The sequence below is a fragment of the Populus nigra genome, chromosome 4 (assembly GCF_951802175.1).
Source record: "Populus nigra chromosome 4, ddPopNigr1.1, whole genome shotgun sequence".
Taxonomy (NCBI): domain Eukaryota; kingdom Viridiplantae; phylum Streptophyta; class Magnoliopsida; order Malpighiales; family Salicaceae; genus Populus; species Populus nigra.
Window position 1 is genome coordinate 17681449 of NC_084855.1, and position 23886 is coordinate 17705334.

The 23886-nt window shown below is 33.3% G+C and overlaps 1 protein-coding gene across 1 annotated transcript; it reads left to right on the plus strand.

Annotated features, from left to right (window-relative positions):
- The first annotated feature begins 1138 nt into the window (after positions 1-1138).
- Positions 1139-2490, plus strand: LOC133691739 (uncharacterized). Its single transcript, XM_062112343.1, has 2 exons — positions 1139-1807; positions 1897-2490. The coding sequence occupies exons 1-2, from the start codon at positions 1139-1141 to the stop codon at positions 2488-2490; spliced, it is 1263 nt and encodes a 420-aa protein (XP_061968327.1).
- Positions 2491-23886: the final 21396 nt, after the last annotated feature.

Sequence of the window (23886 nt, forward strand, 5' to 3'; positions counted from 1 at the left end):
AGAGATATTGATGTTTGAAAGAAATGTTTAAATTGTTGTTCAACACTTTGGAAAATGCAAAACCACTTTTAGGAGTTTTACGGAAAAATAAGTATTCTTTAAATTCGATGATTGCAATTATAATTACGCGTGGAAAACATGTATACCCACGCAAATTAAATAATGTCGTGTGATTTTTAATTGAAATTATATTAAAATAAATTTTTATAATTTTTTTAACATTGTTATATTAAAATTATTTAAAAATATAAAAATATTAATTTGATATTTTTTAAAAAAATATGTCATAATACAAAAACAAATCCTCATCCAAGAGACTAATAGTTAATTTACATGTTTAACTATAAACTTTGATTACACAACAAAATATAAATAATAAGTATTTCATAGAAAGAGGTTTAACATAAATATATTCACACCTCCATTACCTTAACCATAAATATTAAAAATAATTATTGCTCGTCCGTGTAGATCTTGTAATCAACTAAATTGGATTGTGCCTAAAGAATTTATACAACAAATGTATTTATATTTTCATCCACCAGTATTATAATTATTATTTAATTATTATTTCACTACGACATAAAAGATAGATATAATGTATATGATAAGAGACAAAGATACAAATGTGAGTAACTATTGTAACCCATAATAAATTATGTTTTTTTTATATTGCATTTTCATCTTTTTAAAAAAATAAAAAAAATTCTTTAATCTTGTATTACCTCGCATGTTTCTGATTTCATTTACCATTTCTTAGTTGAGCAAAAAAATACCTGAATAAAAATAAAAAGTTTGATGGATCCAATAAAAATAAAAGGATCAAAATAAAAAAAAAAAACTACTTAAGGTGGTAACAAAAGTTAGAAGGACCAATAAAAAAAATGAACTCCAAAACTATTATAAAGATAAATTTATTTAATATTTGTTCAACTAAATATTTTTTTTCTTTATCCATTTATTCTGTATAAAATACTAACCGTACATAATCTAAATGTCTACTTTTGTCACTAGTTAGAAAATATAAAATACTAACCGAACATATTTTATTTTAAAAGATTGTTTAAGTACTAGTAGTTAAAGAAGTATGCTTATTTCAAAAAATGCTTATTGGTGTTGTCATGTTAATTAGATTAACATGGATGATCGATCGTGGATGTATCGTCGTCTTATGGATGGTCGCCTTCGTCCTGAATACATTATTGGTGTTAGAAGATTTATCAATTTTGCATTTTCAATTCATAAAAGAAAAATTAGATGTCCTTGTGTGAGGTGCAAAAATCAAAAGTTTTTAAAGGAAGATGATGTTTGTAAACATCTATTTACAAAAGGTTTTTTACCTTGTTATGAAAATTGGACTGTACATGGGGAGCCTTATGTCGCAGAACCAATATTGGCTGGACCTTCATCGATTGGAATGAGTCATGTTGTGAATGATATTTGTCTAGAGAATCCATATAGGAATCTGGTTATGGATGCAGTGGGGGTTGGTGATGCATTCTACAATGATAATGTGTCTAGTCCTGTGGTAGCAGGGAAAATTCCAAATCCGGAGGCAACTAAATTTTTTAAGCTTTTGAAAGCTGCGGAGGAGCCATTGTGGGATGGGTGTACCAAGCAATCCAAATTATCTGCTTGTGTACAATTGCTTAATATGAAGTCAACTTTAAATTTGACTCAGAATGCCTTCAACAATTTTATTGACTTTACAAAAAGTTTCATGCCTAATGATGAAAATTTGGTTTCAAATTTTTATCATGCCAAGAAATTTATGCGGCCACTTGGACTTGGTTATGAGAAATATGATGTGTGTCCTAATTACTGTATGTTGTACTATGGGGTAGATGCAATGAAAATAAATTGTGATTTTTGTGGAAGTTCACGATACAAACATAGAATCCAACTAGTAAAGGTTCCAATAAGGTAGAGAAGCAACTCCGATACTTTCCCTTGACACCAAGGCTTCAGAGACTATTTATGTCTCCATATCATGCCAAAGATATGACATGGCATCATTTTCATAATTCTGATAATGGGGTTATGGTACACCCATCTGATGGGGAGGCATGGAAGGAGTTTAATCGTGTCCACTTAAGCTTTGCATCAGATCCGAGAAATATTCGGTTAGGGTTGTGCACTGATGGGTTTTGTCCATTTGACATGTCTTCAAATGCATACTCTTGTTGGCCAGTAATTGTGACTGTTTATAATTTGCCTCCGTGGAAGTGCATGACTAGACCATTCATGTTTTTGACAATGATGATTCCTAGGCCAAAGAATCCGAGTAAAAAGCTTGATGTTTTCCTAATTCCTTTGATTGATGAGTTAAAGAATTTGTGGTCTGTTGGTGTTGAAACATATGATGTATACAGAAAGGAAACTTTTCAATTAACGGCAGTTTTAATGTGGACCATTAGTGACTTTCCAGCATATGGCATGTTATCGGGGTGGAGTACTCATGGAAAGTTGTCTTGTTGTTATTGTATATAGCATAGCAAGGCTTTTAGATTAAAAAATGGAGGGAAAACTACATTTTTTTATTGTCATCGACGATTCCTACCCATGAACCACCCATATAAATTTCAATCTGATAAGTTTTTGAAAGGAGTAATTGAAAGGCTCCCTCCTTTACCTCGTCCATCTGGTTTGGAAATGTTAAACGAAGTGTTCAAGTATACTGAGGGACATAATGGAGGTTCATCATATAATGATAAAATTCTTGGCTTTGATGTTAAGCACAATTGGGTGAAGAAGAGCATTTTTTGGGAGCTTCCATATTGGCATACAAATTTGATTCGTCATAATCTTGATGTCACGCATATTGAGAAAAATGTCTTTGACAATATTTTTTATATAGTAATGGATTGTCCGAATAGAAGCAAGGACAATTTAAAGGCTAGGTTGGATATTCAATTGTATTGTCAGAAGCCAAATTTACATTTGCAACAAGATATGAGTGGTCGGGTTTACAAACCTAAAGGCACTTATTGTCTACACAAGAAACAACAACAAGAAGTTTTGTTATGGATGAAGGAATTATCATTTCCTGATGGTTATGCTTCAAGCATTTCATGATGTGTGAAAGAGGCACAATGTAAGGTTTCAGGGATGAAGAGTCATGATTGTCATGTCTTCATTCAAAGACTTCTTCCAACCGCTTTTCGACCTTACTTACCTAGGCCACTATGGAAGGCATTAACTGAACTGTCCATATTTTTTCGAGATATTTGTTCAACAAATTTAAATGCCCAGCACATGGAGTTAATGCAGATGAATATAATTGAAATAATTTGAAAACTTGAAAGGATTTTTCCTCCATCCTTCTTTGACTCCATGGAACACTTGACGATACATCTACCTTACGAGGCCAAAGTTGGTGGACCAGTTCAATATCGATGGATGTATCCATTTGAACAGTATGTTTTCATACTATGTTAATTTTATTCACTTTTATTTTTTAAAAATAAACTAATTGACTAAAATGATATAGGTATATGTTTTATTTGAAGAAGAAAATGACCAATAAAGCTAAAGTTGAGGGTTCCATATGTGAAGCATACTTGATTGATGAATTTACCAATTTTGCATCTCATTATTTTGGTGATGACGTGCAAACAATTTGGAATCGAGTTCCACGGAATGATGATGGTGGCCTTAGAAGTGTAGATGGATGTCTCTTTATTTTTTCCTATCCAGGGAAAAAATTATCCAAAAGATTTTATAAAAGGCAGTTGTCATATGTTGAAATGCAAATTGCGCATAACTATGTGATATTCAATTGTTAAGAACTGAAGCCTTATTTAGAGTAAGTTTGAAATATTATTTTGTACTAAATTTATAATAATTTATTATTAACTTTAACATTTTAAAATTTTAGGCAATGTCGACAAGAGCTAAAGTCACAACAACCACATGCGAGTGATGGTGAAATTGAAAAATTATGCGAAGCGATCTTTCCAAATTGGTTAAAAAATAATGTAAGTATTTTAATAAAATTAATTTATATTTTATGTCAATTAGCTACTTTAAAAATATTATTAATCTCTTTTGAATCATTATTTCTTATGGAGTTAACTATTATGCTAGGTGGAATATCAATCTAACGGAATTGAAAATCAGCTCTTTAGACTTGCTATGGGCCCTTCAACTTCAGTGAAATGTTATAATGGGTATTATGTGAATGGTTTTAAATTTCATACTCAATGTTATGACCGTTTTAAAAAGACAATGAATAGTGGAGTTTGTGTGAAAGGAAGTTGCTATGATGATAATGAACGTGATTATTATGGAATGCTTAAAGAAGTTGTTCGGCTAAAATACTTGGGGAGTAAGTGCAAGTTATTTATGTTTAAATGTAATTGGTATGATACAAAACGAGGGATTAGAGTGCATCCTTCGAATGGTTTGGTTGAAATCAAGCATACATCTCGACTACACGGAAATGAAGATTTTGTGTTAGCACAACAATGTCAACAAGTCTACTATACATATCCACCTGGTAATAAATCATCTGAATGGTGGACGGTTATTAAGACAACTGCTAGAAGTCGTTATAATGTTGACATGGGTGAATTTATAGAAGATGCCAACAATGTGAGATCATTTGATGTTGATCAATCAGATGAGATTTCTCAACCATCTCATGTCCTTCCTACTCAAACACTTGATGATCCAAATATACTTGTTGAATCATCTTATTATGAAGAAATCGGGCAACATGAATTGATTCAACTTGACATAAATTGGGGAAAAAAAGATGATGAAGAAGATGATGATGGTGATGGTGATGGTGATGAAGAAGAAGAAGAAGAAGATGATGATGATGATGAGGATGATTGTTATGGTGGTGATGGTTAGGAGTGATGATAATAATGAGTAACACAAGTTAATTATATTTTGTAGTATATGTAATGAATTATCTTTATTATATGTATGGATGATTTCATATTATTTGACAATATTTAAGCTTTCAATATTTTTTTTATTATTTTATTCAAGTGTGTGTTATGCACCACATTACATAAATTATTTTCATTGACCTTTGAAACCATTTCTAACCTTTCAAGTATCAATCTTTAAATTGTAATTCTGATGTTATATTTTATTTTGTGATTCGTTTTCTTGCTTATAAATGCTGAAGCGTGAAAGAAAGGGTTCTTCCTACTCAATGTTTTGATTTATAGGACCAAACATTAAGGTAAGCATACTCATAAATTTTGATTTCTGCTTAATTAATTATTTAGATTTTTATTTTTATTATTGTTTGTGTTAATTGCCTTTTGACAATTTAAACTTCATGGCTGATTTTTGTCATTGCAAGGAATGCTTAATGAAATTGTCTTGATGTTATTTACATATTTGGTTTTGTTACTGTAATTATTTTATTTGAAGTATAATATTTTTCGGAGTGATGGCTATTATTGTTATGTTGTATATATTCATATGATAATGTATATTTTTTTTCTGGTTTTTAGCATGCCTCGACGAGGATCCATATTAGATTCTAGGAGTGACAGGTCCACATCGAGTGACAGGTCCACTTCATCCAAATCATTTCAAACTACATCAAGGCATAATAACAAAGGATCCACATTTCATCAACCTGTGTATCAGAACGCAAATGAGTATTATATACCTACTTTGGGGAGTACACATCCTCCTCAACATGATTATGGGAGGGTTGATGCATATCAATATTGTGAGGGCTTTTGTTTTCAAGATTTGCTTCAAACTCAAGGAGGTTTCTCTTGAGATAACCAACTTGTTTATGGAGGACATAATTTATATGGGAGTCATGGGAGAGTTGATGGTGATGATGATGATGTGAACATTAGAGATGAAGATGAGGGAGATGGTAGTAATGAGAGAGGTGTATGTGATGAGGATCAAGATGGTGTTCCATCATATCACGGTTCAACATCTTCTCTATACAATTATGATCAAAGTGTTAAAAGGAAGGGTTTTGACACGCAAATAGATTCAATAACAAGAAAAAAAGAGCTTTGTTTGTATGGAACAACAGAGTAAGTTCAAACTTTTAATAACTAACTTATTAAGGTTATATTTTCAGGTATGAAAAAAATTACTTACTATTGTGTAATTATTTGTTTAATATAAGTTTGTTATTATATATTTTCAGGTTTAATAACGCATCGTGTGGACGTGCAATCAGAGATATTTTGAGGTCCAATTTTAAGGGAGCATGGCACTCTTGGGAAAAAGTAGATTCAATATGCAGGGATGAACTCTTTAAAGAGTTTAAGGTAAGAACCAACACTAATTGCCATAATATTCTTTTCAATTTTGATCACTTTAATGTAGCATTATGAAAATTATCAACTGAATAGCTATGACTGATTTGTGTTATAATTTGTTCTTATATCTTGTTTACTCTTTAATATCATTTAATTTCTTTAGTTATTATATCATCTTGCAAATTCTGAACAAGATAACATAATATGATTAATTATTTATATAATTTGAAATTTTGCACACTCTTTTTACTTGGTATATATATTATTTGGTAGAAAAAATATTCCTTTCCTGAGGAAGATGAGTCGATTGTTCGTAATATTTGGGAAGATAAGGCTAGGATAGCTTTGAATCAACAAATGACACGAGCTCACAAAAAAGTCATGTCAAAAGAAAACACTACAAATATTATAGATTGCCTTGATAAAGGTCCTGCCTGGATAAACAATGATGACTGGAATCAAATGATCAAAGATGTTTGGTCCACCCCTAAATTTCAAAGGAGGTCTGAATCTGCTAGGAGGAATCGATTAACCAAAACAGATGCCAAAACAGATGGCAAAATAAGCCCTCATTCTGGAGGAACATTGTCATTTGCATCATATTGAGCTAACATGGTAAGGATTTTTTTTTATGCTTAAGATAATAAATTAAAATTTGTATATTTGTCTTTTATAATATTTATTAATCTTGAAAGCAAGAGGAAGCTGGTGGAAAAGAACCTCCATGGGATGATGTCTTTTCAGCTTTGCATCAAACTACTAAGCTGTCTGGTAGCTTCGTCGACAACAAGTCTAAAAAAGTGGTTGTATGTATTTTTATTTGATTATTTCTTAATATAACTTAAGTATTATTTAACATTCAAATTAATTTATTGTTGCATGTATTTTATTTATAGGAAAATTATAAAATGGAGATGATTTCAAAGTATGGAACTGATCGGGAAAATCATCCTTCATTTGATGGAGCAGCTTGGTGTGTGGCTTCAGGAGGAGTTACAAAGGGTAGGGTATATGGTGCACCTCGTATGCCAAAATCAAAAGTTAGTACAAGCTCTTCATCACATTCCTACTCGGTGGAGTCATCATATCCCAGTTCATCGTATCGAGCATCGCAAAAGGAGATAAAGGATAAAGAAGAGGAGATAAAGAAAAAAGATGATTTTATTCTTGAAATGAAACGACATATGGATTCCATGAAAGAATATCTTGTGAACAATCTTGGATACCATGGTGGGACATCAAATATTGATCAAGGTATGCCATCACCTTTGACTCCATCAATACCGCCACCTATGGCTCCTCAGATAATGACACCTATGGGTCCCACATCTCAACCAATTTTTTGACCTACACCTCGGCCTTTATATCCTGATCAATCTTGTGTCGATCCATAATATCATGGTTCGTCTTCGCAACCAGCACTATGATTGTATCTTTTGTTTTTTTTTTTTTAGTGTATTTGAACTTAAATGTATTAATGCAAGTTTAACTAAATTTTTATAATATGAATATTATTTTTATTCTATTTTTTATTAATGATATAATTATTTTTAATATTAATTTATGTTGGTTATATATATTCTACAACTTTTAAAATATCCATAAATAATTAAATAAATTAATTAAAAATCATTTTAATAAATAAATAAAAATTAATTTAATAAAAAATAATATAATCACCAACGGATTCTCCGTTGGTGATTGTAAGTGATGCATAAATCAGCAACGGAGAATCTGTTGCTGATTCACAAAACTAGCAACGGATTTATCTATTGCTAAAATGAGCAACGGAGAATCCGTTGCTAGTTTTGCAACGGAAAATCTGTTGCTTACATTTAGCAATGGATTATCTGTTGTTGATTGTAAGCAACGGATTTTCCGTTGCTGCGAAATCAGCAACGGATTTTCCATTGTTGCGAAATCAGCAACGACAAATCTGCATCCGATTTTTGCCGTTGCTGATTCCGTTGCTAAATTATTTTAGCAACGGATTTTAATGTTATTTGCAACGGAGTAGTCCGTTGCTAATTACTACATTTTTTAGTAGTGTATGATATATGTTTTTATTCTTTTTATAATTTTGTAATTAGACAAGCTATATATATATATATATATTTCTAGCAAAAATTAGTTGTTTTATTTTCGTTACTTTTCCTCTGACAGATAAAATAGTCGACCGGTTCATATTAGTCAAGACAATTGGTTGACCGACTCCTGTAGATTCTCAAGTGTTCATCACTGATGAACAAGCGGTCCATCAGTTCACTTGGTCTATATGGTTCACCGGTTCAACTTAAAACTTAGATTTGATAGTTTTAAACCTGGTGAATCTTAAATCGATTAAATGTATATCAATCTTATAATGCACGCAATGTGAAATGTTTGAATTCATTTTAATTTGTGCTATCACGTAAGATATAATTTTCACTAAAATAAATCCTTAAGAAAGAAGTCTTAACTTGCTTTGCATCCTGTACTTGTTGATTTATTTCTTTATTCAATTCTTCATGCTTGTTGATGTGATGTTCATATAAAACTTGTTTAAATTTGTTATTAACCAATCATATCATTAGTCCATTTTCATTTAATTGTTCTCCGTAAAATATATAAATATTAATATGTGACCCAAAGGTCAACAATCTTCCTTTTTTTATGATGAAAATTAATGTTATAAATATAGATATAAAAAAAAAAAATTTCACCCTATATTTTACAATATAGTAGTGCCTTGGAGACTTCAACAATTATAAACAATCTATAAATATATGTTTCTCCCACATAATCATATAATCAATTGTTTTATATCTATTCTCCCCCCTTTGGTCATCAACGAAAATTAATAAGGAAAGCATAATAAACCTTTACAAATAGAGAAATAAATACACAAACATAAAGAATAAAAAAATATAAAAACATGAAATTTTTTTGGTACAATTGCTTAGGGTGGAGGATATCGAGAAAGTAAATTAACCATCATGTCTTTTATGTCATGCAAATCCTCTCATAGATGATGCACTTCACCCTTAATATGTTGTAGATAATCTTCCATCCTAGATCACCAAGAACTAGTACCAACATCTTTAGAAGAGGAAGTTGTAGGTGGAAAACATATAAGCAAACTCATTATCATCACCAATATGTTGTTGTTCTTCTTCATGCTCTTCCTCAGCATGACCTCTAATTAAGCAATTTATCAATCACATATCCATGGATGTAACTTCATCAAAATACTTTTTTTTTGGCAGAATATTATGTGTGATGATGAGATGAATAAGCCTAGCTCCAGAATATTATCAACCAATGAAAGGAGGGGTATCTCAAACAAATCCAGTCTACTAGTTTGTTGAGCTACTGCTTCATCATACACAAAATCTATAATAGTAGGTATAATTTTAACTTAAAAAAAACTTACATGATTTTCGAAGAGAAGAAAAAGACATGACAAGAGAAGAAACCTTGAGAATAAAACTAATCCAACAGTGAAAAAAAAATAGAAAAGAGAAAAAAAGAGAAAAAAAAGGGAAGAAAAGATATTGTTAGAAGGAGGTTAGAAGCTCTTGGAAAAGACCATTAAAATCTGCTCAAACTAAGCAAAAAGGGAAAAAAACCAGTCACAATCATAAGTTATTCAACTTGATCAAAGGGTACAACTCATTGAGAATACTCTTCCCTTCATTGGTCCATTTGCTTTTAATTTACTTTTATGGGGATTAAAATTTAAAATTAAAAGATTAGGGATTTATTTTGATGAAAAGTGTGATTTGTCAACTTATGGAAAAACTAGGAACTACAATGTATTTTTGTCATTCTCTCCTTATCATCAAGATAATGATATAGTTATTTTTTTTTTCAAATTCGATTCTTAATCAAATTCAAATTTTAAAAAAGAATGAGTTTGTTTGGGATTTTATTTCTCATGTGCTATAGGGCTCCTGTATTATAAATATAGATCCTGATGCATACAAAAAAGGATGGAGACAGAACCAAAAACCAAGAGGGAACCCGAAAGAAAATAGCAAAAAAAAAACCACAGATAGAGAGAGAGTAGAGAGAAGGAAGAGAGCAAAAAAAATATAAAGGAAGGATAGAAACAGAAAGAGGGGAGCATCGATCGGCCAAGGAAGCGTCACCTCGCGTCTTCGTCTCTAGTAGCACGCCTAGGTAAGTCTTCTTTCTCCTATCCCATTTTGCATTTTTAAACTTCTTAAAATAGTGCGAAGACAATTATAATTACCTTTGCATTATGTAGTGCACACATGAATTAGTTCACGCGTGCCTACTGCCCAACTAGGTCACTGGCTTGGGCTAGTGACCAGGCTAGGCCAGATCCAGCCCAGTAAAAAAAATTGAAGAAGAGTGGTCTGGGTCTGGGCCTCAGACATAGCCGGCCCAAATTGTGTTTGCTAAGGGTGTGTTTAGCAAATCACACTATTATGCCTTTGCCATGCATTTTTATTCCTCTTATGTTTTGATATCTGGTCAAACGAGCCCCTTTTTTATATTAGAAAATTGCAAAAAATATTTGGGGATCTTCATTGATTTATTTGGGGGGGCCTTGCGCTTTGTTTTTTTTCTTTTTCGTATTATTTTTTTCTATTATATGCTCAATCCATGGACCTTTACTGTTAAATGCAAATTTGTTGTGCAATGTTTTTTTATTCTTGTCTAAAAAGAGTAAATAAAAAAAAAGTAACAAAAAAAAGGCATAGAAAAATTATTTCTTCATAAAAAAATCAAAATTTTGCGAACTTATTTACTGGTACTAGAGTCAAGAATATCACACTTTTTGGGTTTCAGTAATATTTACCAACTCTAGAGTTGAAAATATTCATGGGTCAATGTTCACTGACGCTAGAGTCGGGAACATCATGGGAAGAAAAAAAAAGAGGAGAATAAATTCTTAGCAATTTTAGGCAAAACCAACAATGCAATCTACCTTAAATAGGACCAAGGTTGTCAAAAACGATTTTTTGACACGATATAAAAAATACAATATAAACTCAGATCGTAAAATCATAAGTAATTTTTTTTAACTAATTATATATTGACAATTTCATCCAAGAAATTAAACTACATTAAAATCTGATAAAGAGAGTCAACAATATTATAATTAATGAGTGATCTAAATAAAATGAGAGAGAGAAACAATATGAATTAATAAATTAATTACATGGAGAAATAAAAAGTCTAATAACAAAATTTCTCAATATAGGGGAATTATTGAATTGTACATATTACACATGAACCTGGTGACAACTTGGTTGTTCTCATCGCAATAAGTTCTTGTGGGTTGCAAGCTAATAAGCCTAAACTAGTAATTAACTAACATAAATTCAATAATGAAATAAAACCTTTAAACAATGTCTGATGTGTTATAAAATATTAAATTTAAAATAATTATTTAAAATTAAATAAATAAAAAAAATAGAATAAAAAAAAGTTATCATGTTAAAATTCCTTCATGCAGCACGAATCTCTAATTTTCGCATATTCTTGGTAGATTTGAGTCGTGATTTCAAACATGTCGTTCTTTCTTATCTGGATGAAATACTAGGCCTATAATATATTGTTGGAGAGCTTTAAATGTCTAGTTTCTAGCCCAACTTTAATCGCAGCAAAAGTCCACTAGTAGCTCTATATATGTTTCAAACAGTACACGAACGTCTAGTTTGATATATTTGACAAGATTCATCTACTAACTTTGACCCTCTGAAATATTATGTTTCCGAACTGCATTTGATCTAAAAATTTACCACAATATATTTTCGTGTGTCTAATATTTTCCTGTAAAATTTAACTATATCCAATGTATGGTTTGAAAGGTATGCTCAATCTCGCATAACTAATCAGCAGACATTTTAAGGCCAAATTTGGACCTGACTTGGTTCATATCACAAATTTAGTAAACTTGTAAAATCATACCAAGTTTACCAAGTTTATTGATTTTGCATGAATTAAGTCTGATTTTACTAGTTTTCGAGTTTTAGTATGATTTTACACGTTAGATACATGTTGACTCACGATTTTAACAACAATGGCTAGGACATTTAAGGGGTGATAATATCTTTCTTTTTGCATAACCAGTCTCGTACCAAAGAATCTCTATTGACCAGTTAAGGTTTTTAGTAACCATAATATTAGGTGACGACTCCTTGAACTAGACCTTTTCCCAAAGAATGAGATGTCAGATATTCATTCTTTGTCCGATAAATAAACTGAAAATTTTTAACAAGTCGCCGCGATGTCCGAGTGTGACATGATTCATTTGGTTTATTTTGTTTAGCATGTATTTTCAATTTTCTTTGAATACAAGTTTGTTATATGATTGGTTGTTATTGTTTTATGATATTTAATGGTTGATTAATGACATGCTTTTGATGATTAAATACTTGTTTTTTATACATACAAAGTATATTTTATAGTTTGGTGGTTATATGCAAAAAATGGGACATATAACAATGCTTGGCCATTCTAATGATTTTGTTCAATTTTAAGAGTTCATATAGGTCATTTTGATGTTGTTCATGATGTTAAATGAGCATTTAGATTAATATAAATAGTATAGATACATGTTTGAATTTTGAAAGTAGGTTATAAACTTTGATCTTTGTGTCCTTACATGTTTTTTGTTGCTTATGAAGGTTGAAGTATGTAGGTATGTTTGTATGTGACTCGCATGAATAGCTTTATTCCTTTATTCTAAGTTTTGATGCTTTTTTCTGGGTTTAAGCTTTGCTAGGAATTCTGGGTTGGTGTTCTTCAAATGAACTTTCCCTAAGATCATTGATTTCAGTCATTTTGGTTGATTAATGGTTCGTAGATGTGCATGCATACTCTTTGATCTTTAATATAAGGCTTTTACGACTTGGAAGCATCTGTTTTAAGGCTTTTAATTTTTGTTTTCATCATTTTTTGCATAAAAATCAAATAATTATGGCTTTCATTTGATTATTGTAATGATATAACTTCAAAATCTTATTTAAATGTTGATTTCACATATGTTTGTGCCTTCAATTTGATATAATATACTTTGTTTTCGAAGTCACTTTTCTTGGTTTTATCTTCTTGTTCATGTTCTTCATCACGTTCTAGCCAAAAAATTTGTTTGATCTTTAAATTTTTGTTGCTATTTCTAGGGTTTGTTTATGAGCTAGGGCTTTTGGGCTATGAAACCCACCCTAAATGGTTGGGCCGAGTCTATTCTCTATAAGGACGTGTATGGCAAGATCAATTTCTTGTCAAGAAAAAAAAAATTTATGTTCTTAAAGAGTGTTTGCCAAACACGACCATAAGACATTTTTTAAGCACACCCTACTGATTTTCCAGCTATGTTAATTTTCTTATTTTTTATGCTTTTGCCAAAAAGATCCAAAATAATTTCAAAAAATTCTAAAAAAAATCAAAAGACTGTTTTTATATTATTTGTGGGTCTCTCGCATACTTTTCGAACCATTTCACTTAGTCATAGATGAGCCACCTCCTCGAAGGTAATTTTTAACTCGTAGTCGAGTTACTACTTCCATCAACCTTGGCCATCAGGGGAAGCTGGATGGATTAGGTCGCTATCCCACCAAGAGTTCATCTATGGCTGACTCTAGGCATCAGGGCAGCACAGATGTTGTTGCCTCCTCCTCTCTCTAACTTTTATATATACTTATGGATCATTTTTCTTTGGCAAGGAAGAGCATGTTCCCTCTGTTTTCATAATTTGTATCTCTTGTGAATATTTTGCTTATGATTGTTTTGCCTATTTGTTGGCTATGCTTCTTTGATGTTGCCTTTTGGAGGCCTGTCTTCTTTGTTGGTTTCCTTCCCCTGCTTCCCTCTAGTTGTTGCTAAGGTTTGTTTGATGTAGTGTTGTTGGTTTCTCAGATTGCTGCATGTGGCCTTATTGCGTTGTTCCTCTTTGGTCATGCTTGTTGCCTTAGTTGTAGCTGGCTTGCTTTTTGGGTTGTCGATGGTGCAATTTTCCTTCCTGTTCTCTCCAAGGTTTTCCTATTGCTGGTCGTTATGCTGGTGCATTGCCTACTTACTCTCTCAGTTGCTACTACGGCTATTCTGGTTGTAGTTGGTTGTGGTGCATGTTGGTCTAGTTGAAAGCCCCTTTAGGGTTGCTATTGGTTGTTATGGGTTCCTGCTTGTTTTATCTTCACTTTTGAAGTTGGGATTTGTTTTTTATTGCTGGTTGTTTTGGTGCATTTCCTGCTTTCATTGCAGGATGGTTGTGTCGGTGCTTTGCTTTCAGTCTTGTTGTGTGACACGATCAAAAGATTGATGTCTTCTCCCAAGTGCAGGAGTGTCGAAGTAATAAATAATCCGGCAAGACCGGGGTCGAACCATAGGGAGGTTAACTATATAAATTATAAATAATAATAATAATAATAATAAGTTAAAGAGAATTTAGAGATATAAGATTAATGTGAAAGTTAAACAATGATAAAAACAGTTGTCAATGTTAGAGAATCCACTAATGGTATTTTAAATAAGTATAATATAAGTTTTTTTTGTTACCCAACTGGAAACCACACACAAAGGAGGTTCCAATCGGATGATTTGTCATTAATAGCTCATTATAAATTATTAACATGATCATATTAATTATCTTATTCAAGTAACACCAAACTTTTAAATATTATCAGGAATTCATGATTGCTAGCTTATATTAACAACAAATCAAGTTCCTTTAATAGCACAAGTGTAGGTTATATCATATGGTTGGCTATGAAAGTGCCAAGTATTTGTTGTACCAAGTGTTATACAACACGAATTTAGATTAACCATTTAACAAGCAAATTATTAAGAATTAATAAGATAAAAATGATAAGACATGTTAATAGCAAGTTGTTTAGGATATAATCATTGAAATTCATATTGAGTTTATATTATACTTATGCTAACACCATTAGTGAAACCTTTTCACCTTGTTATAATAAACTTAGCTAAACATAATAAAGAAGAGAAACATAAATAAATAAGAGGAGAACATGATTATATAAGTATAGTAAAGTAAATGAAAGGTATAAACAAGAGATTAATGAAAGCAAAACTTAAGTATTACAAAAATATAAGGAAAGAGAGCACGAACATGATCTTGATCTGAAAACCAAGATGTCTAAATGCATGTTTCTAGCTAAAGATTTTAATTGGCCACTCTTTTTCAATTCCAGTGCCTTGATTTTTCTAGCTAAAGATGCAAATTTAGCTTGAAGGTCATGATCTACCCTAAGGTTGTACATGCCTTTACTAGATATATGAGGTTGAGTTTTACCTAGTGCCTCATAAGTGCCTGTAGTATCCCAATTTTAAGCATTTTTAACTAACAAATCTAGGTACTCCATTGCTTCATCAGGGTCTTTATCTTCAAAAGTTTCATTGCACATCAATTCTATCATTTGTCTATCTTTAGGTGTTAACCCTTCATAAAAATGTGAAACCAATCTCCATGTTTCAAAACCATGATGAGGGCAAGTATTAAGCAAATCTCGATACCTATCCCAACATTGGTAAAATGTTTCTCCTGGTTTTTGAGTGAATATGGTGATTTATCTTTTGAAAAAGTTTTTTCTGTGAGACGGAAAAAACTTCTTTAAAAATTGTTGTTTCATTTCATCCCAAGCATGAATGGATCCTACCCTAAGATTTTGTAGCCATGTTTTAGCTTTACCTTCTAATGAAAAAGGAAAAAGCTTTAATCTAATGGTGTTCATACTACAATTTAAGTCATTATAGGTGTTACAGACCTCCTCAAATTCTCTCAAATGCAAATATGAATTTTCTAGATCTAAGCCATGAAAAGAAGGAAAAAGTTGAATAATGTCTTGCTTAAAATTAAAATGAGATGCATCAGGAGGAAAACTATGCATGATCATGCACTTATTCTTGTTGGATTCATGTAGTCTCTAAGTGTTCTAACACAATTATTCTCATTATGAAGCGACTGATTATCCTCTTTAATCATGTTTTCTGAAAATGATGAGGATTTCCTAGAAAGTCTACCACCTAATGTGCGTGTCCAAACTCTCATCCAAGTGCAGAAAGAAAGAAACAAAGAAGATGAAAAAAAAAAGAAAAGAAAAAGAAGAAACAAAGATTAGAAAAACAAATAAAAGTGAAAATAAAAGAAAATATATAATTTATACAATAACTTACCTCCCCGGCAATGATGCCAAAAACTTGACACGATCAAAAGATTGATGTCTTCTTCCAAATGCAGGAGTGTCAAAGTAATAAATAACCCGGTAAGACCGGAGTCGAACCACAGGGAGGTTAACTATATAAATTATAAATAATAATAATAATAATAATAATAATAATAATAATAATAATAGTAATAGTAATAGTAATAATAGTAATAGTAATAAGTTAAAGAGAATTTAGAGATGTAAGATTAATGTGAAGCTTAAACAATGATAAAAACAATTGTTAAGGTTAGAGGACCCACTAATGGTACTCTTTGCCACCTAGTATTTGGGTCACTAGGAATCCTAACTGGTCTTTCAGAGATTCTAAGGCAAGGGACTGGTTGCATAAAGGGAAAGTATTAGCACCCCTAGTACGCCCTACCTAAGATAAGGTGCTTGGTGTTTGGTCTACTTTATAATTGCTATGGTGTTCACTACAAGATTTCACAGTTTTACCGACGGCAAAATTCCGTCGGTGTGTGATTAGAAGTGCGTCGGTGATTTTTTTACCGACGTCATCACCGACGGAATACGTCCGTCGGCTTTACCTTCGTCGGTGATTCCTCATTCCGTTGGTATATCAGTCGGAAAAACAAAAAAATCATTTACCGACGGTTTTACAGACGGAACGTGCGCGCCAAAAAAAAAAGATTCCCGCTTGAAATATACCGACGAATTTTCATTCCGTCGGTGAAATTGAATTTATCGACGGACAATATCCGTCGGTACATCAGTCGGTGAATGTATGAAATATCAAAGGCATATGTCCGTCTGTAAATTCGTCGGTACTGGTGGAAGCTACTGTTAAATGGTGACGGATTATTTCCGTCGGTAAGTCTGTCGGTGAAAGTTTAAAATACCGACCGAATTCATCCGTCGGTAAAATCCTTGGTAATAGTTTTTTTCTTAATTTGTTTTTAAAAAATTATTTAGGATATATAATATAAAACTATATAAATTAATTGTTATACAAACCAATTATGCAAATAAAATTTTTATTAAACATAAAAAAAAAAAACAAAGTTAAATAATATTCATTACAAACTGAATATGTTTCAAGAAAAATAATAAATGAAGTTTTAAAGGTAAATAATGTTGATTACAAATTAATATAAAGATGATGGAGCTTGAGGAGGAGGAGGAGATCCTGGCGGAGGCTGGTGGTTATACGGCCAAAAAGGATTAGGCGCACATGTTCCGCTATTTGACAATTTCATAATCATTTCGTAAAGCTGGTCATAAGCCGCTTTTTGCTTTTCCTGAGCCGCTTCATACTCCGCTTTTTGTTGTGCTTGAGACGCTTTGAATTGCTCAGACTCCACTCTTTGTTGTGCATGAGACGCTTTGAGTTGTGCGTACTCCGCTTGTAGGTTGTCGTATTTCTCGTTGAGTTGCTGCAAAGCCACGAACTCCTTAAATTGGGAGCTCCCAACGGTTGAAACACTACGGGTTGACCGCAAGTTGTCGGCCGTAGTGTTGGAGAGCCCGTAAACCCGATTTTTATCTGGTCCACCTGACGAGCCAACCTCCATCCACAAATCCTGATCGAATTCCGGATGGGTCAAAGTATCGTCCCCGTATCTCTCCCTCAACCGATTATTATAGGTCTCCTGAAAATAAAAAATAAAAAAAGTAATCATCATATTCAATACAATAAACATAATAACTTACAAAATAAAATGGTTGAACAAACATACCACGAAATGCTGAGCACGGTTATCAACGAACTGTTGCGCCCCCTTCTGGCGGTCTTGACTCCGCACGTGCGTCTCCACAAACAGCTCCATCGGGCTCGGCTCACGTCCAAGAGACGCAGCCTATAATGAAAAAAGATATATTAACAACAACTAAATTTAACGATATATTTCATTTAAATTAATCTTACCATCCGTTTCGCATGTGCAGCAAACGAAACGGAGCCGCCAGTGTGAATTGTCACCCTGCCATGAATTGGCCGATTCCGGTTGCCAGCACCGGACTGTGAGCATCGTGTGAACCGCTCAGACATCACGTGCTCAAGATAGTGCGGCCATATATCTTCCGGGATGTATATCGGTTTGAAATCCCTCCAAACCGCAACATCGTTCCAGCCTTGGAAACCCTTATCCCTCGCAGTTTTTTTTGCCTTTTTATGTGCTTCATACCAAAAATCACGCAACCTGCTTCACGCAACCAAAAATTACATTTCGAAACATAAATTTTTGTCTAAAAAAAATCCTGTATTGTTTTCGATCTTACCTAGTTGCCGCGTGATTTTCCCACACCCTCCTCACAACAGTGTTATGCTCAATGTCCCAGCAGAATTTGTGCTTTGTATAAATAAACAAGTTTAAATAAAAATAATAATTTATTTACAATTATATTAATAAGCTGAAAATTATAAATTAATACCAACCTCAAACCTGTTAAACCATGCATTGATTTGAGGCATCCATTCAGGATTGTTGGATATCTGACTCCATTGAAACAATGGAATCTCCATCGACGATTTAAACGCCGATGATATTACTCGGGCGGCTTCAATGTTTGTGAACCTGAAAATAAATGAAATACATTCAATAGTGATTACTTCATAAATTATGTTGTAATTTTTTAAAAAAAAAACTAAAACCTTAACAAACTTACATTGAAAGGTCGTCCTTCCATTGTGCCTCGTACTTGCGGGTAAATTGATTCCGCTGCGAAGGCACGCCGCCTCTGCGCTGTGAAGTACCGCTGGAAGAGGCAGCATCGGTTGACGGCGCAGGTGGTGTAGGTGTCTCTTCTTGAGAGGCACCTAAGGAAATATCATCCTCACTGCTAGACGAACTAACTGCGACCGCACCTGAGCGACCAGCTCTGGTTTTTGTTCTACGCATCTACACAATTTGATACAAATAATTATATAATTAAATTCAAATGTAAAAAAAAAATTCGACAGCACCTCCCCTATACCGGATACTACCCAAATCCACAAACCTGCACATATTAACAATAGTCACAACCAATTTACCCCATCTATACTAATTATTCCAACATATTCAATTACTAATTCTAAGGTAAATTCAACATTAAGAATTACAATTCAAGTAATTATTCAATAATTATGCCAATACAACAAAACAATAAAAAAAAAAAAACTCTAGAATAACAATCAAAATAAATGGAAAAAATTAAACACAAAGCATGCAATAATAGAGTAAAACTAATAATTATTCCAACATATTCAATTACTAATTCTACAGTAAATTCAACATTAACAATTACAATTCAAGTAATTATTCAATAATTATGCCAATACAACAAAACAATAAATTAAAAAAAAAACTCTAGAATAACAATCAAAATAAATGGAACAAATTAAACACAAATCATGCAATAATAAAGTAAAATTTATAATTATTCCAACATATTCAATTACTAATTCTATGGTAAATTCAACATTAACAATAAAAATTCAACAAATTAACTAATAATAATTATGCCAATACAACAATAAAAAATATTCAAAAAATTCAAAAAAAAAACTACATACTTTAGCAATGAATTATGCAAAAAAAACTATAGACTTTATCTACATTACAAAAAATACACCAAAACAAAAAAAATAACCAAAAAAATAGCAAAAAAAAACTATTAAAGTAAAATGAAATAGAGAAAACACTAACCTTTTAAACTGATGAAGATGATAAAGAAAACTTGCTAGAGATTGGAGGTGAAAGCTTTGAAGAATGGAGAGGAAAAAAATCAAAAGCTTAAGGTGAGAAACGAAGGAGAAGAAAAAATAAACTGAACGGGCGGTCACTTGAACTTATATGGCAGTTTTACCGACAGCTTCACCAACGGATATAAAATTAATTATTATTTTAATTTATTCTGTCGGTAATGTGTTAAAAATCCGTCGGCAACTTTTGAATTTCGCACCAAAATTTTTAATAACCCTCCATATTTTTCGCGGTCCGTCGGTAATTCCGTCGGTAATGTTACGCGGTCAAAGGCGCATTTAATGCGCAACCCTTTGAAATTCGCACAGTCCGTCGGTAATGTTGTCGGTAAAATTGATCCTCTGACAACTTACCGACGTATTTAAATTCGTCGGTGTATCCGTCGGGGATCTGATGGCATTTCAAGTAATTATTTTCGAACTCTCTATGAAACACCGACGGACTAATTCTGTCGGTGTTGCCGTCTGTAATGGGGTGGCATTTCAAGTAATTATTTTCAAACTCTCTGTGAAATACCGACGGAGTTAAGGCCGTCGGTGTGGCCGTCGGTGATCTGATGGCATTTCAAGTAATTATTTTCGAACTCTCTGTGAAACACCGACGGAGTTAAGGCCGTCAGTGTGGCCGTCGGTGATCTGATGGCATTTCAAGTAATTATTTTCGAACTCTCTGTGAAACACCGACGGAGTTAAGGCCGTCGGTGTGGCCGTCGGTGATCTGATGGCATTTCAAGTAATTATTTTCGAACTCTCTGTGAAACACCGACGGACTAATTCCGTCGGTGTGGCCGTCGGTGATCTGATGGCATTTCAAGTAATTATTTTCGAACTCTCTGTGAAATGCCGACGGACTTAAGGCTGTCGGTGTGGCCGTCGGTGATCTGGTGGCATTTCAAGTAATTATTTCATGTCACAAAATATATCATCCATCATAATTGTGGCATTTCAACTAATTATTTCAAGTAATAAATATTTTGTGTTTCAAAATATATATATCATTCATAATCTAAATTACATGAAAAAAAGGATTTTACATAGGGCTTCATTTTGGTAGTTAGTCAGAATTTTCTTCTTCTTCGTCATCAATTGAATTGTCATCACCTTCATCGCAATCTTCAATATGAATATCATCTTCTTCATCGATATTTGGTTGTCCGCTAGAGCTCAAAACAAAATTTAACTCCTCTGCGTCAACATCAACAAGACTATCATCGAAAACACGAAAATTTGAATTTTCTTCCAATTCAATCGAAGGAGCAACTCGATATGGTTCAACCACCTCACTAACTTGAAAGACTTCATCTCGCACACTTGTGTCTTCGTTCTCATCCTGAACAACCTCGACACGACCCCGGGGTTTCATTTTTAAAACGGACAACCAATCCACTCTTGATCGATCCTTTCTAAATGAAGGGGTGTATGTGTAATAAACTTGTTGACATTGCTTTGCGAAAACAAAGACATCGTTTATGTTGCGGAGTCTAGCTTTTGAGTTGATTTCGACCAGACCATAGTGCGGATCAACTCTGATTCCTCTGTCAGTCGTGTCATACCAATAGCATTTGAATAAAAACACTATATTCTTCTCGTTATGATATTGCAGTTCGACGACCTCTTCTAATCTACCATAGTAGTCAACTTCTAACTCACTACTAGTGGATCCCTTAACACAAACACCGCTGTTGTATGTCTTTCTTCCTTGCCCATATTCTTCAGTATGGAAAACATATCCATTGACAAAATACCCATTGTAGCACTTACATTTTCTTTCAGGCCCCAGGCTTAGTGAAGACAATAACTTAGGTGCACTCCTTCCCATTTGATAAACCTTGCATGTAATGTAAATCAATAAACAATAAGTGAACGAGAATCTCGTAATGACATGCATACGTACAGTAATTTTGCAAGTTAGAATGAGTTTGTGATAGTGCTTACATGTGTTCTGAACCACGTGGCAAACTGCTCATCTTGTAATTGAAAGATCTGGGATTCGGTCAGCTGTGAGTTATTGGAGAGCAAATATTGACGATGTTGCCTGCAAGTGATAATGAGTGTATGATATTACAATATATAATTAACAGTATATTACTAACAAAGTTTAATTAGTATAAACTTACTGAATAAAAGGTCTCAGCTCATCACAGTTAAATAGAACATAGTTGTGTGCTTGTTTGAACTCTATTTCCGACAAATATCTTCCTCTTACGGCATTTTTAGGTGTGGGTCGTCCAGTATTGGAGAATATTGACAAGTTCCCACTAGAAGGCACTTCACCTCCATCATCATGCCGTGGAACGCGATTGATTCTCGTTCTCAGATGAGGTTCGAAATAGTACGAGATAAATGTTGAGATCTCCTCAACAATATAGGCCTCACATATCGAAGCCTCAACAAGCGCCTTGTTCTTAACCTTTTTCTTGAGATTAAACAAGTACCTGCATTGAAATATTAATCAAGTATTTTCAATTAAGAAAAACATATAAAATACTTTTATAGATGAATTACATTGCAACTGTAATATCTAACCGTTTGAATGGGTACATCCATCTATATTGGACCGGTCCTCCAGCTTTTGCCTCGAACGGTAGATGTATAGGAAGATGCTCCATTGAGTCAAAAAATGATGGAGGGAATATCATCTCAAGTTTGCATAGTGTCTCGATGATATTGTTTGAAGCCTCTCAATGTGATCAACATTCAACTTGCTGGAGCATATATCTCTGAAGAAATGATTGATCTCCATGAGTGCATCCCATATTCCCTTTGGCAACAAATCACGAAAAGCTAATGGGATGAGTGTTTGCATAAACACGTGGCAGTCATGACTCTTCATTCCATACAATCTGCAGTCCTCTATATTAACCAGCCTTGATATGTTCGATGCATGTCCATCCGGAAAACACAGACTCTTAAGCCATTTGTAGACTAGCAGTTGTGCGTTTTTCTCTAACACGAAGCTTGCTCTTGGTTTTGCGACCCGTGACTCATCATAAACCAACTCCATATTTTTTCGGTTACAGTATAAAGCTATATCCAATCTAGCCTTGATGTTGTCCTTTGTCTTCCCCTTCACATCCATGACGGTGTTGAAAATATTCTCAAACATGTTCTTTTCGATGTGCATGACGTCAAGGTTATGGCGAAGCAGATTGGTCTGCCAATAAGGAAGCTCAAAAAAGATACTTTGCTTTACCCAATTATGGGTCAAACCAAAACCAGGAAACTTTTGCTTTCCTGATTGAAGGCCAAACACAATGTCACCGTACTCTGAGACAACATCATGCAATTCTTCACCAGAAAGACGCGGGGATGCAACATCTTTTTCAACTCTGCCAACAAAGAAATCTTTTCTGTTCTTTCAGTACCTGTGATGAAGTGGCAAGAAGCGACGGTGACAGTCAAAAAAAGAAGCTTTACCTCCATTTGCTAGCATGAATGCCTTGTTGTTTTCCATGCAGTATGGACATGCGAGTTTCCCATGCGTGCTCCAACCAGAAAGCATTCCATAAGCTGGAAAATCATTGATAGTCCACATCAATGCCGCCCTCATAAGGAAATTTTGTTTCCTCGATATATCATAAGTCAGAGCTCCGGAGGACCACAACTGCGCCAACTCATCAATCAACGGTCGAAGACAAACATCTATATTCCGCCCCGGGCTTCTTGGACCGGGTATGACAGTAGATAAAAACATGAACTCCGGCCTCATATACATTCCCGGTGGCAAGTTATAAACTGTGAGTATGAC

What these genes read in the sequence shown, in the direction of transcription:
- LOC133691739 (XM_062112343.1), top strand. Translation starts at nt 1,139, where the DNA reads ATGGATGATCGATCGTGGATGTATCGTCGTCTTATGGATGGTCGCCTT. An exon ending in TTGGTTATGAGAAATATGAT is followed by an intron (nt 1,808 to 1,896) that starts GTGTGTCCTAAT and finishes ATACAAACATAG; the next exon opens with AATCCAACTAGTAAAGGTTC.